This window comes from Pygocentrus nattereri, chromosome 7 (genome assembly GCF_015220715.1).
Source record: "Pygocentrus nattereri isolate fPygNat1 chromosome 7, fPygNat1.pri, whole genome shotgun sequence".
NCBI lineage: Eukaryota > Metazoa > Chordata > Actinopteri > Characiformes > Serrasalmidae > Pygocentrus > Pygocentrus nattereri.
Window position 1 is genome coordinate 46,380,468 of NC_051217.1, and position 15,000 is coordinate 46,395,467.

At 42.9% G+C, this 15,000-nt stretch overlaps 1 protein-coding gene across 2 annotated transcripts in view; it reads right to left on the reverse strand.

Annotated features, from left to right (window-relative positions):
* Positions 1 to 15,000, reverse strand: part of fbn1 (fibrillin 1) — a 190,866-nt gene that overhangs the window by 95,805 nt on the left and 80,061 nt on the right. For both annotated transcript variants that reach the window (XM_037539934.1, XM_037539933.1), the window contains exons 20-27: positions 12,919 to 13,044; positions 11,507 to 11,626; positions 10,621 to 10,758; positions 9,241 to 9,291; positions 8,959 to 9,084; positions 7,753 to 7,980; positions 6,748 to 6,873; positions 6,489 to 6,617 (exon numbers count right to left, since the gene is read on the reverse strand). In XM_037539934.1, the coding sequence (XP_037395831.1) occupies positions 6,489 to 6,617; positions 6,748 to 6,873; positions 7,753 to 7,980; positions 8,959 to 9,084; positions 9,241 to 9,291; positions 10,621 to 10,758; positions 11,507 to 11,626; positions 12,919 to 13,044 (1,044 nt within the window). The remainder of the gene's footprint in view (positions 1 to 6,488; positions 6,618 to 6,747; positions 6,874 to 7,752; positions 7,981 to 8,958; positions 9,085 to 9,240; positions 9,292 to 10,620; positions 10,759 to 11,506; positions 11,627 to 12,918; positions 13,045 to 15,000) is intronic.

The window sequence follows — 15,000 nt, forward strand, 5'->3', positions numbered from 1 at the left end:
TTGTAAAATTCTTGGGAAGTCCCACAGGGTTCAATTTCAGGGCTTTTGCTGTTCTCCTTGTACATCACATCTAGGAAATGTAATTTGGAAAATTTTCATGGATCTGTTGACGGTACAGAAAAGGCAGCAGCACGGATCCTGACAACACACTGCACTGACCGGCTGGAGCTTTTAGGAGAGAGTCTAAAGCTCAGCTGCTGGTCTTTAAAGCTCTAAATGGCCTTCAAGCTCCTGAATGTGTGTCTGGTTATGATCTCAGATCTGCAGACCTTCAAACACCTTCAGAAAAAAAAAACAAGGAGAGACTCTTTCAGTTCTTTTGCTTCTACACTGTGGAGCTCAGATCAGCATTTACTAGACAGTCGAGCTCAGAGCTCACGTTTAATAAACACCTGAAAACGCAGCACTTTAACTCTGAGCTTCAGTCAAACTCTCCTCCTCTTTAACTCTGAGCTTCAGTAAAACTCTCCTCCTCTTTAACTCTGAGCTTCAGTAAAACTCTCCTCCTCTTTAACTCTGAGCTTCAGTCAAACTCTCCTCCTCTTTATCTCTGAGCTTCAGTAAAACTCTCCTCCTCTTTAACTCTGAGCTTCAGTAAAACTCTCCTCCTCTTTAACTCTGAGCTTCAGTAAAACTCTCCTCCTCTTTAACTCTGAGCTTCAGTCAAACTCTCCTCCTCTTTAACTCTGAGCTTCAGTCAAACTCTCCTCCTCTTTAACTCTGAGCTTCAGTCAAACTCTCCTCCTCTTTAACTCTGAGCTTCAGTAAAACTCTCCGTCTCTTTAACTCTGAGCTTCAGTAAAACTCTCCTCCTCTTTAACTCTGAGCTTCAGTCAAACTCTCCTCCTCTTTAACTCTGAGCTTCAGTCAAACTCTCCTCCTCTTTAACTCTGAGCTTCAGTAAAACTCTCCTCCTCTTTAACTCTGAGCTTCAGTAAAACTCTCCTCCTCTTTAACTCTGAGCTTCAGTAAAACTCTCCTCCTCTTAACTCTGAGCTTCAGTAAAACTCTCCTCCTCTTTAACTCTGAGCTTCAGTAAAACTCTCCGTCTCTTTAACTCTGAGCTTCAGTAAAACTCTCCTCCTCTTTAACTCTGAGCTTCAGTCAAACTCTCCTCCTCTTTAACTCTGAGCTTCAGTCAAACTCTCCTCCTCTTTAACTCTGAGCTTCAGTAAAACTCTCCTCCTCTTTAACTCTGAGCTTCAGTAAAACTCTCCGTCTCTTTAACTCTGAGCTTCAGTAAAACACTCCTCCTCTTTAACTCTGAGCTTCAGTCAAACTCTCCTCCTCTTTAACTCTGAGCTTCAGTCAAACTCTCCTCCTCTTTAACTCTGAGCTTCAGTAAAACTCTCCTCCTCTTTAACTCTGAGCTGCAGTAAAACTCTCCTCCTCTTTAACTCTGAGCTTCAGTAAAACTCTCCTCCTCTTTAACTCTGAGCTTCAGTAAAACTCTCCTCCTCTTTAACTCTGAGCTTCAGTCAAACTCTCCTCCTCTTTATCTCTGAGCTTCATTAAAACTCTCCGTCTCTTTATCTCTGAGCTTCAGTAAAACTCTCCTCCTCTTTAACTCTGAGCTTCAGTAAAACTCTCCTCCTCTTTAACTCTGAGCTTCAGTAAAACTCTCCGTCTCTTTAACTCTGAGCTTCAGTAAAACTCTCCTCCTCTTTAACTCTGAGCTTCAGTAAAACTCTCCTCCTCTTTAACTCTGAGCTTCAGTCAAACTCTCCTCCTCTTTATCTCTGAGCTTCAGTAAAACTCTCCTCCTCTTTAACTCTGAGCTGCAGTAAAACTCTCCTCCTCTTTAACTCTGAGCTTCAGTAAAACTCTCCTCCTCTTTAGCTCTGAGCTTCAGAAACTCTCCTCCTCTTTAACTCTGAGCTTCAGTAAAACTCTCCTCCTGTTTAACTCTGAGCTTCAGTAAAACTCTCCTCCTCTTTAACTCTGAGCTTCAGTAAAACTCTCCTCCTCTTTAACTCTGAGCTTCAGTAAAACTCTCCTCCTCTTTAACTCTGAGCTTCAGTAAAACTCTCCTCCTCTTTAACTCTGAGCTTCAGTCAAACTCTCCTCCTCTTTAACTCTGAGCTTCAGTCAAACTCTCCGTCTCTTTAACTCTGAGCTTCAGTAAAACTCTCCTCCTCTTTAACTCTGAGCTTCAGTAAAACTCTCCTCCTCTTTAACTCTGAGCTTCAGTCAAACTCTCCTCCTCTTTAACTCTGAGCTTCAGGAAAACTCTCCGTCTCTTTAACTCTGAGCTGCAGTAAAACTCTCCTCCTCTTTAACTCTGAGCTTCAGTCAAACTCTCCTCCTCTTTCACTCTGAGCTTCAGTAAAACTCTCCTCCTCTTTAACTCTGAGCTTCAGTAAAACTCTCCTCCTCTTTAACTCTGAGCTTCAGTAAAACTCTCCTCCTCTTTAACTCTGAGCTTCAGTAAAACTCTCCTCCTCTTTAACTCTGAGCTTCAGTAAAGCTCTCCGTCTCTTTAACTCTGAGCTTCAGTAAAACTCTCCTCCTCTTTAACTCTGAGCTTCAGTAAAACTCTCCTCCTCTTTAACTCTGAGCTTCAGTAAAACTCTCCTCCTCTTTAACTCTGAGCTTCAGTAAAACTCTCCTCCTCTTTAACTCTGAGCTTCAGTAAAACTCTCCTCCTCTTTAACTCTGAGCTTCAGTAAAACTCTCCTCCTGTTTAACTCTGAGCTTCAGTAAAACTCTCCTCCTCTTTAACTCTGAGCTTCAGTAAAACTCTCCTCCTCTTTAACTCTGAGCTTCAGTAAAACTCTCCTCCTCTTTATCTCTGAGCTTCAGTAAAACTCTCCTCCTCTTTAACTCTGAGCTTCAGTAAAACTCTCCTCCTCTTTAACTCTGAGCTGCAGTAAAACTCTCCTCCTCTTTAACTCTGAGCTTCAGTAAAACTCTCCTCCTCTTTACCTCTGAGCTTCAGTAAAACTCTCCTTCTCTTTAACTCTGAGCTTCAGTCAAACTCTCCTCCTCTTTAACTCTGAGCTTCAGTCAAACTCTCCGCCTCTTTAACTCTGAGCTTCAGTCAAACTCTCCTCCTCTTTAACTCTGAGCTTCAGTAAAACTCTCCTCCTCTTTAACTCTGAGCTTCAGTAAAACTCTCCTCCTCTTTAACTCTGAGCTTCAGTAAAACTCTCCTCCTCTTTAACTCTGAGCTTCAGTAAAACTCTCCTCCTCTTTAACTCTGAGCTTCAGTAAAACTCTCCTCCTCTTTAACTCTGAGCTTCAGTAAAACTCTCCTCCTCTTTAACTCTGAGCTTCAGTCAAACTCTCCTCCTCTTTAACTCTGAGCTTCAGTCAAACTCTCCTCCTCTTTAACTCTGAGCTTCAGTCAAACTCTCCTCCTCTTTAACTCTGAGCTTCAGTCAAACTCTCCTCCTCTTTAACTCTGAGCTTCAGTCAAACTCTCCTCCTCTTTAACTCTGAGCTTCAGTAAAACTCTCCTCCTCTTTAACTCTGAGCTTCAGTCAAACTCTCCTCCTCTTTAACTCTGAGCTTCAGTAAAACTCTCCTCCTCTTTAACTCTGAGCTTCAGTAAAACTCTCCTCCTCTTTAACTCTGAGCTTCAGTAAAACACTCCTCCTCTTTAACTCTGAGCTTCAGTAAAACTCTCCTCCTCTTTAACTCTGAGCTTCAGTAAAACTCTCCTCCTCTTTAACTCTGAGCTTCAGTAAAACTCTCCTCCTCTTTAACTCTGAGCTTCAGTAAAACTCTCCTCCTCTTTAACTCTGAGCTTCAGTAAAACTCTCCTCCTCTTTAACTCTGAGCTTCAGTAAAACTCTCCTCCTCTTTATCTCTGAGCTTCAGTAAAACTCTCCTCCTCTTTAACTCTGAGCTTCAGTCAAACTCTCCTCCTCTTTAACTCTGAGCTTCAGTCAAACTCTCCTCCTCTTTAACTCTGAGCTTCAGTAAAACTCTCCTCCTCTTTAACTCTGAGCTTCAGTCAAACTCTCCTCCTCTTTAACTCTGAGCTTCAGTCAAACTCTCCTCCTCTTTAACTCTGAGCTTCAGTAAAACTCTCCTCCTCTTTAACTCTGAGCTTCAGTAAAACTCTCCTCCTCTTTAACTCTGAGCTTCAGTCAAACTCTCCTCCTCTTTAACTCTGAGCTTCAGTCAAACTCTCCTCCTCTTTAACTCTGAGCTTCAGTCAAACTCTCCTCCTCTTTAACTCTGAGCTTCAGTGAAACTCTCCGCCTCTTTAACTCTGAGCTTCAGTAAAACTCTCCTCCTCTTTAACTCTGAGCTTCAGTAAAACTCTCCTTCTCTTTAACTCTGAGCTTCAGTAAAACTCTCCTCCTCTTTAACTCTGAGCTTCAGCCAAACTCTCCTCCTCTTTAACTCTGAGCTTCAGTAAAACTCTCCTCCTCTTTAACTCTGAGCTTCAGTCAAACTCTCCTCCTCTTTAACTCTGAGCTTCAGTCAAACTCTCCTCCTCTTTAACTCTGAGCTTCAGTAAAACTCTCCTCCTCTTTAACTCTGAGCTTCAGTCAAACTCTCCTCCTCTTTAACTCTGAGCTTCAGTCAAACTCTCCTCCTCTTTAACTCTGAGCTTCAGTAAAACTCTCCTCCTCTTTAACTCTGAGCTTCAGTAAAACTCTCCTCCTCTTTAACTCTGAGCTTCAGTAAAACTCTCCTCCTCTTTAACTCTGAGCTTCAGTAAAACTCTCCTCCTCTTTAACTCTGAGCTTCAGTAAAACACTCCTCCTCTTTAACTCTGAGCTTCAGTAAAACTCTCCTCCTCTTTAACTCTGAGCTTCAGTAAAACTCTCCTCCTCTTTAACTCTGAGCTTCAGTAAAACTCTCCTCCTCTTTAACTCTGAGCTTCAGTAAAACTCTCCGTCTCTTTAACTCTGAGCTTCAGTAAAACTCTCCTCCTCTTTTTGACATTAGGTGCAGTGTTTCTTTAATAGTTTCAGAAATAAAGATGTACAGGTGCGATACGTCAATTCAGCTCCAGATTAAAGCACCTTTAGTAAATCAAACATCAGCCACAGTTCAAAGAGTAGAAGCTGCTGGTGGAAAGTTCAGTCCTGTGTGCCTCTGACTGTGTTTATAGGGCAGTGTTCAGAAACATGCGATATACACTCAGTGATTAACGGAGGATAAACCTTAATGTCATTTATTCTCTTCCAACATCGCTGTCATAGAAATAGCTGACCTGAATCAGCAGCTTCTCTCTCTCTCTCTCTCTCTGAGTTCTGGGAATATTTACCGCAGAACTGGCGAGATTTTACTATTCATACTTCCATGATTAGATTTCAAAACTTGAGTTATAGTTAATTCCTGGCTCAAAGAGATTCATAGTGAATTTCCTATTTAATTACTAGCTTTGCGGAATTTCAGATTATGTTAATCAAACATGGATGTGCAGAGGATTTTACTATGAACAGCTGTAAAAAGCTAAAGCACAAGTATAAACAAAAGCAGGATTAACTGTACAAGTGTTAAAGAGGAACAGGTGCAGTGTTCGTAAATAGTGCGGCCAGTGTGTTGTACAGGTGCTGGTATTAGACAGGTGCAAGTGTTAGACAGGTGCTGGTATTAGACAGGTGCTGGTATTAGACAGGTGCAGATGTTAAATAGATGCAGATGTTAAACAGGTGCTGATGTTGAACAGGTGCAGGTGTTAAACAGGTGCAGGTGTTAAACAGGTGCAGGTGTTGAACAGGTGCAGGTGTTAAACAGGTGCAGGTGTTGAACAGGTGCAGGTGTTGAACAGGTGCAGGTGTTAAACAGGTGCAGATGTAGAACAGGTGCAGATGTTGAACAGGTGCAGGTGTTAAACAGGTGCAGGTGTTGAACAGGTGCAGATGTTGAACAGGTGCAGATGTAGAACAGGTGCAAGTGTTGAACAGGTGCAGGTGTTGAACAGGTGCAGGTGTTGAACAGGTGCAGATGTTGAACAGGTGCAGGTGTTGAAGAGGTGCAGATGTTGAACAGGTGCAGGTGTTGAACAGGCGCAGATGTTGAACAGGTGCTGATGTTGAACAGGTGCAAGTGTTGAACAGGTGCAGATGTTGAACAGGTGCAGATGTTGAACAGGTGCAGGTGTTGAACAGGTGCAGATGTTGAACAGGTGCTGATGTTGAACAGGTGCAAGTGTTGAACAGGTGCAGGTGTTGAACAGGTGCAGGTGTTGAACAGGTGCAAGTGTTGAACAGGTGCAGGTGTTGAACAGGTGCAGGTGTTGAACAGGTGCAGATGTAGAACAGGTGCAGGTGTTGAACAGGTGCAGGTGTTGAACAGGTGCAGATGTTGAACAGGTGCAGGTGTTGAACAGGTGCAGGTGTTGAACAGGTGCAGGTGTTGAACAGGTGCAGATGTTGAACAGGTGCAGATGTTGAACAGGTGCAGATGTTGAACAGGTGCAGGTGTTGAACAGGTGCAGATGTAGAACAGGTGCAGGTGTTGAACAGGTGCAGGTGTTGAACAGGTGCAGATGTTGAACAGGTTTTCATTTGTTCTTCACTCACCCATACAGTTCTTCATCATCATGAATCCGCTCTCGTAACCAGGGAAACATTCGCACTCGAAATCTCCTGCCGTGTTAACACACGTGCCGTGGCCGCACAGATCCGGAGAGATACGGCACTCATCGATATCTATACGAACACACAAGCAGACAGACTACACATTCAGCTTTTGTCTGAAGTGCATCATTCAAAACTTTACAGCTGTTCACAAATTCAAATTACCCGGCACTTGACCTGCTGCTTTTACAGGCAGACTCACCTGTGCAGTTCCTCTCGTCAGAGTCCAGAGCATATCCACTGTCACACCTGCAGCGGAAGCTGCCGATGGTGTTCCGACACTTTCCATTGGTGCACAGGCTGTGGATCATCTTACACTCATTTATATCTGAGGAGAGACACACAAACTCAAGATCAGCTGCTTGAGTCGCCACATTGATTACAAACACCCAGCCGAACACTTAATCACCTCATAATTCGTTTCTGTTTTGTTTTCAAACTGTTTACGCCTGGTGTGAATGCAGGACTGAGCAGACGGATGCCAGGGTGCAGACATGCTCATGAGTTCAACAGCCAAGCTGATGCAGGTCATGTCCAAATATTGGACCGTTTTCTAGGAACTTTGGTTTGTTGAACTGGTTTGTTTGTTAAAAATCTGTTGCTCACCACCGCAAGGTCAAAAGGTCAGTGTGTATGAAATTTGGCAGACGCGTCTATTTGAGAGTCCACAGCTTTTATAAATGAGGCTATTCTGAAAATGTTCTAGTGGCTCCTCGGGCTGCAGAATGCTTGGACCCAAACATCACCTCATGCGGATATGACAGTTCACTGAAATAAACTTGGCCTTTTCGTCCACTAATCGAAAGCTACGCACTTAAAAATGTTCTGTAATAAAGAAAAAGCTTCTGTATAGAATCACGAACCATTAAACAAACGTTTCTTTGATTAAAGGGTTCTTTGCCTCGTGAAAAGTCTTCTTTAGATTGTTGGAGACCACCACATCAGTGTCACTGCAGTGCTGAGAATGACCCACCACCTAAACAATACCTGCTCAGTGGGGGTCCATGGGGGTCCTGACCACTGAAGAACAGGGTAACAGAGTATCAGAGAAACAGATGGACTACAGTCTGTAACCGTAGAACTACTGAGTGCTCCTGCACGGTCAGTGGAGCTGGACAGTGAGTGTAGAAACAAGGTGTTCCTAATGAAGTTTATATTCTGATATATATTCCAATAACCACACCCATTCCTAGCTGTGACACTGTACCTTTGAGGAAAGGTTTTCCATTGATGAAGTCTCCGCGGTGGGAGAATCCAGGTCCACGGGGGCAGAGTAGGGAGTGCTCTGGCGTTCCTTTCTCTGGGCACTCGTCACACTCTGGACCCCAGGCTACACCTACCGAGCAGCAGCAGGTGTCCACACGGTGCCGGCCCGGAATCACAGCTCCGCAACGCTCATCCTCATGGGACAGGTAACACTGCTCTGTACGAAGATCTGCACAGACAGACGCACCACACACTCGGAAACAGTGGCACAGACAGACCCCCGAGGGGCTCTTCTGAATGCCCTTTTGGTCGGCATATTTAATTATTGTGTTTTATATGGCAGTTCTTCAAGATCATTTTCAGAGAGGCTCGACTGAGCCTGGCCCAGGATCAATGCTCTCTCTGCTGCGGAGATTCCGCCTCTGCAACTGAGCTGATCACCACAACGCTAGAAATCCCACCAACAAAGCACTGACAGGCTCTTTACGAAAGTGCTGCACTGCATAATGTGGTTATTTTGACCAACATCCAAACATAATGTCAGCAGTAAGGGGCACTAATAATTTACTAAACCAAGTTTGTGTTATTATGAAAAACTAAGATATATACGAGACCCTGTGGAGCTCTTAAACTGAGATACGACTCAGGGTGTTTTCACACTGGTCCCGAATACTTTAGTCCGCCCCCCGGACCGTTTCTGGGCTCGTTTGGGTGAGGAGCTCATTATCGCCAGTTTGCTGTCAAGTGCTTAGAGAAACGCTCAGAAACGTGTAACTGCTCCACTCCACTCACATGCTCGGGTTAGGAGAGACTACAATGGATAAGCCCGACTTCATCCAAACATCTTTAATCAGAGTTCTGACTGACTGACCAGTGAACCAGCGACCTTAAAAACACCTGCATCGGATTTGAGTGAAATCACTGTAATGCATGGTTTTAATAATAATAATAATAATAACCAGAAAGGGAAAGGTTGAGAACTTTAAACGTTAAAGTGGTGGTAGACTGTGGTCGGTTGGCAAAGTGTTGCTTAGATGTTGCAGAAAGGCAGATTTACTGATACCTTAAATTCAGTACAGCCTTAAATTCGCTGCTACTTTGAATGCACTGCCGCTTTAAATTGTAGTGAAATCACTGTAATGTGTGGCTTTCATAATAATAACAGTAATAATGTGCGTCATACACACAATTGCACGTTTACACGCACCAATGCAGGTTCTGCCAGATGAGTCGACAGTCCTTCCGGCGGGACACTGACAGATGAAGGAACCCACTGTGTTCACACACTTCCCATTAATACACACCCCTGGGAAAACCTCACACTCGTTCACATCTGAGAAAGAGAGAAAGAGTGTAATGCAGTAGGATAAAAGGCCGAAGTCAATGAACATTATTTTGGAAATAATGAACTGAAACAGTGGTGTGTGAGTGAGTGTGGGCAGGTGTGTGTGTGTGTGTGTGTGTGTGTGTGTGTGTGTGTTTACCTTACCTTCACAGACCGTTCCTTTGACTCGGGAATGTCCTTTCGGGCAGATTGGATCTGAGGAGAGAGAATCACACATATAACATGAACATATATAACAAAATCCAAAATATCCAAACATAATGTCAGATTTTAAACACTTTAGGTGCTGTAATCATATTTCTGTATACCTGCCATCAATAATAAATGGGAAAATTGGGCTGGCATGCTTTGGGAGGGTGAGAAGATCAGGCTCTAAGCACATGAGTAACTGTTTCTAGAACAATCTTTTCTAAGCAGGGGCTGGCAATATGTCTAAAAAAGTTTGCGTTGTTTTTTTGATTTTTTATGGATGGATCAATACTGGTAATGTAATCGAGTATCAGTCTGATAACATGCTTATTAATTCACACTTGTACCTATAAAAATTTGCCAGTACTGACATATCATATCCGCTGATACTGTATTGTAAGCCCAGTGTAGCTGCAGCACTACTGAACAAACACAGTGCACGAGGATCTGCTCACACAGCGAGTGTTCACATCTGCTCACAAGTGTTATTGACGCTGTCACGGTTGGACACAAAGCCCTTGGTCACTTTAAAGATTCCCACCAGGAACACACTGTGTGATTTTAAACTGTTTTTAAACACACACAACAATAATCACATCCGTTTCCCCAATACAGGTGGAAACATGTAGGCTAACACAACGGAGGCAAAAAAGTTGACCCTTACTACCAAAGTCTATATACGTCACTTTACTCTGTTTGACTGTATAGAAAATTGAGATATAAACATTAATATGGTAATGTAAGTCCTGCTGTCTCTGTGCTGCTGCTGAAAGGGACAGATGAGGATCAAAACTATGAAACCTACTTTACTTACAGCTTTACAGAAGTGCGTTTCTGACTGGGAACAAAACCAGCTCTTCTCTACTGCAGCAACTACTGCATTCACGGCATGGTATCGGCCCCTGTGTACTACACATACTCGGTCTGAAAAAAGCTATCAGTGTATCCCTAGACCCGGTAAGCAAAACAGAACCAGCAGTTCAGTAACTGGATTCAACTCACTTATTCACTGACTTTGTGGTAAAACATGCGATTGGTCAATGTCCTATAGGTAGTGATGATGCACACGACATGCTCAGAAAAGCCTGCTGTGTTGTAATGTATTTGTTAGAATAAGGATTAATATTGTTGTATTGTCCAGTAATAATTCTAATGTACAATAAATGTGGTATTAATGTAGGACAGCTACTTTCAAACTGTCTTAGGCTTAAGCCCACTTTGGGCAATAAATGCCACACTGGGCACCGATCTGAGACACTTGAGACATACGCCTGACTCCACGTATGTGTGTGTGTGTGTGTGTGTGTGTGTGTGTGTGTGTGTGTGTGTGTGTACCCCGTTCACAGCGTGTGCAGGGTGAACCCCATGCGGCCCCCAGCGTGGCGCAGCACTGAGACTTCAGCGTGGCTCCGTTAATGTTCACCTCACAGTGACCGTTCACCGCCTTCAGCCAGCAGGTCCCCTTACTCGTCTCTGTAACGCACACACAAACACACGTAAACACACAACCACACAGTCGTATACCAACGTTTATCTTTTACAGGACATGATTTACGTTCTAACTTTACTCAATATGTTAGATTCTGCATATAAACAGTAACTGTGTGTTAAAATGTGTGCAAAAGTGTGTCTCTGTAACCAGCACGACATTTCTAGATTTCTTTTCTGAACAGAGTCCCAAATTCAGATGTTTCTAGATCTAATTCTAAAATTCTTTTCTTCACCAGATTCAGATTTCTGCTTTCTTTTCTGGATGAAAAATCTAAATTCTGATCTTTCAAGTTTGAGTTCTACGATTTGGATCTTTCTGTGCCAGATTTTGAATCCTTGGTTTTCTACATAAAAATTTTAAAACTCTCATTTTTCTAGATCCAAATCTTTCTGGATGCAATTCTAAAATTCAGTTGCTTTCTACACCAAGATTATTAATTTTGAACTTTTCTAGATCAAATACTAAAATTTGGATCTCTTCTGCGACAGCTTTTGAATTCTTTTCCCAAATCAAATTCAAATTCTAAAGATATTTCTCAAAATATTTTCAAAATCAACTTCTAAAACTCTCATGTGTTCTGTGCCGGATTTTGAATTCTAAACTTTTCAAGATCAAATTCTAAAACTAAGATTTTTTCAAGTTCTTTTTCTCAGTTCTGGTCGTTTCCACATTCTGAAGATTGAGTACTGAGTGAAACGGTGAGTGTGAGTGTAGTGCTGTGCTGCGCACCGATGCACTGCGTCTCAGACGCGTCCAGAGTGCTGCCGGCGGGGCACGTGCAGGTGAAACTGCCCACAATGTTGTTACACTCTCCGTTAACGCAGGGGTTCGACTCACACTCGTCGACATCTGCATTAACACACACAAAAACACAGGCATCAGAGCTCCGGCTCAGTTCAGCAGGTTCTGAAGGTCTAAAAGTGACAATGACATTTTAACCAGCTGATTTCAATCCAACGTTATGGGGAACAACAGAAAAGGGACGCTGAGCCTCGCTCTCCAATACGTTCCTAAGTTTCTTCTTAGACGTGTTGTTGAGAAAGGTCCTAATAATAAGTCTGCGACGGATTCATGACGTGTTCTTAGAGCGCAGAACTGTTCTCGCCTTTGCGTGTAGATCCTGTTCTCACCTAAGAACACATCTCAGCAACATCGGTGAGTCTGAATCTCCGTCAAACTGTGTAAGTGGGTTTTAAGAAGAAACTTCTTCTATATCTTCTCAGTGGTGAATGAGGCCCAATGTCTTTTCTCAGTCTCAGATCTTTTGAGCTGTTGAGATGAGACGGTGAGGTTAATGAGGCTTTTTCATTTTAAGCTTTGCGTTCCTTAAGAAATAATCATGCTTATTTGCTGGTAACCAGTTAGCTGGCTACATTAACATCACAGGACATAACATGAAATGTGATAAATGTATAATATAAATATATATTGTCTTTATATTTTGTGTATGTTTATTTTAATTTGTTTGTTATATTTTACTTATTTCCTTTCTGTAGAGTGAATATCTGAGCCTCACCACAAGCAATTCAATGCATAAATGTGCTGACATGTCCTGCAAATGACAAAAAAACTTGAAACTGAAACTGAAACTGAAACTGAAACTGTGCTTGTTCTAGGCATTTTTCCAGATTTTCTGGAAACGGACGCTGTACGCTTCTGTCTGCGTCCGTCCTTCTTGTTTGCTTTTCCCGCTGATGTTTTCCTAATCACACGCTTTTGTTCCCATCATCCTTTGTCACACCCCTGCCTTTCATAATGCTGCTCAGCTGTGTCCTGTTCAGAGTGTATACAGACTCCTGTGCTGCCTTTGTCATGTAGTGTTTTAGCCTGTGTTCCTCTTTTCTCCTGTGTTTTGTTTTCTATGCAGTCCTGCATTCGGTGCTTTCTGAGTTTGCCCGGTCGTTGTCTGGTTCCTGTTTGCCATCAATGCCTCTGCTTTGATAGCCTCGGCCAACCGTTACCTCCACTCTGTTAACCTGGGCTCAAATTAAACAAACTGCCTCCAATGATACACATGACTGCATGCCAGCGTAGCGTCACTGACTGCTCTACTTCAGAGGCTCTGAACAGTTTCGCTGAGAGCCAGACTGTAAACACAGCCAGAGGTTCTGTGTTGTGTTGAGATCAATGCTCTGACTCACCCTCACACACTTCTGTCTCTGGGTGGAAGACGAGGCCTTTCGGGCAGTGGCAGGCGTAGCTGCCCGGAGTGTTCCGGCACAGACCGTTATCACACAGCAACCTGTTCACTGCACACTCGTCAATATCTGAGAGACACACAGACAAAAGTCATCGACACAAGGTGCATTTTTGGTGTCCAAGTCCATTACTGTCCCCCCAAAAGAGCTATTTAATAAACACATGACGAACATCAAAATACAGACTGACTACCACTTTCACGTGAAGCAACTTCAGTGCATCCACATAGAATTCATTTCAGTTTCTTTTTGCCTTCAAAAGTCTAAAAATCCCAGGTGGTCCAAGCATTTACGTTGATTAAGTAAACTATCGAAAAGGTTAGTTATAAAAACTTAAAATAAATTGACTATGTTTGGAAACATTAAAATAAAACTAAGTTGCAAAATAATGCGGCTTTAATGCTCAACACACTGAAAAACACAAGATTTTACGTCCTCAAAACTAAAACAAAGGACTTTTATTTTGCCCTTCTTTTAAAAAGAGGGCCAGGGTGTGGCATCATAAAGAAGAGCGCAAGTGACGTTCATGGCGCAATGATGAGGGCACAAGTCGTGGTTTGAACGGTTCCGTTTACAACGTCAGGTGTTCTAACCTCAGGAGAACCATGAAAATGTGGAATAATTATAATAACGTTTATTTGAAAAACAGTAATGAATAAAATTTAAATGGATGCCTGTTTAGTTCAAAATTAGTCTGAAAAGTCAGGCGGCACAACCAGTGAGTCAGATGAAGCAACCAGACCAGCACAGACAGTTAAAGCTTTGATAACACTCAAAATATTTAAGATAGAAAAGGCGCATCATGTCCTTTCTAGATACCATTGACCCACATATCAACGTCTGACCACTCCTCTGTCTGTCAGTATACAGATGCAGTGAAGCCCACAGAGTAACAAAACATCTTCTAGTTTCGCCCCAATGTCGTCAAATCAATCCATGTTTGGTGTTTTCTAGTTTTAGCACTGGAGCTACAAGCTAATGTAGCTAACATGCAATGAAAGCTTATGGCCCACCAATTAGCATGGTGCTAACTGTAGGCCTAAATGTATTTTGCTAATCTGTTCATGCTTTTATCTGTAGGGTCCTGCATGAACGCATTACTGACCGCCAAATAAATGACAGTCTTGGTCGTTTCAACTGGCCTTTTGTGTGTTTGAGTTAGGCTGGACTTCACGGGAGGACGATGACTTTTCAGTCAAGCCATTTGATAAAATTCCACAATCTTGTTCCTTAACTTAAAGGGGAAGTTCAAAATTTCCACAAGCAATCAGAGATTCAGAGGGTTTGGTGTGAAGTGGTTCAGACGTCTCTACAGTGGTAGTGATGGGAACCAGGCGTCGCCATGACTACAGCACAGATATAGACACTTTATTTACCATCCAGAACCACCAGAGAACCTACACGAGTCTTCTGAGCTTATATGGAATGTCGATGATGGAAAACAGTGGGAAATCTGGAATAATGAGTTTCTTTGGGGACTATTTTGCCGCACAGCGCCCTGCATGTCTCCCTCCACCATGAATGGAGTTGAAGTTCTCTAAACTCTCATAAAACAGCGTCTCAGTCATCAGGCAGTGAATTCAGAACCAGTTCATGTAGGAACTTTCTGTAGGAGCTTTTAGAGGGACGTCTGGTTCCCATCACCACCACTGTGAGGAGCTTTTAGAGGGACGTCTGGTTCCCATCACCACCACTGTGAGCGGCTCTGACTCGGGAAGTTTATCTAGAACAGAGGGTTTCACACCAAACCACTCAGAACGGCTCTGATTATGGCTTAAACATTTAATTATGCCAAAAATAAACTGGAGGAGGTCCTTTTTAAAGTCCTCAAGACCTGCCCGTGAGGGTTCAACCCCAGGGACAGATTAAAGTATGGATAGTGTCCAGACTTGATGACCACTGCTACTGTATTAATGAGGCAACACACTTGTGTCCAGCACAAAATTAAAGACGTAGCAACACGTCAGGGCCGATGGAGGTCTGGGGTAAGGGTGTAAGTGCAGAAGTAAGCGGATGGTGAACACA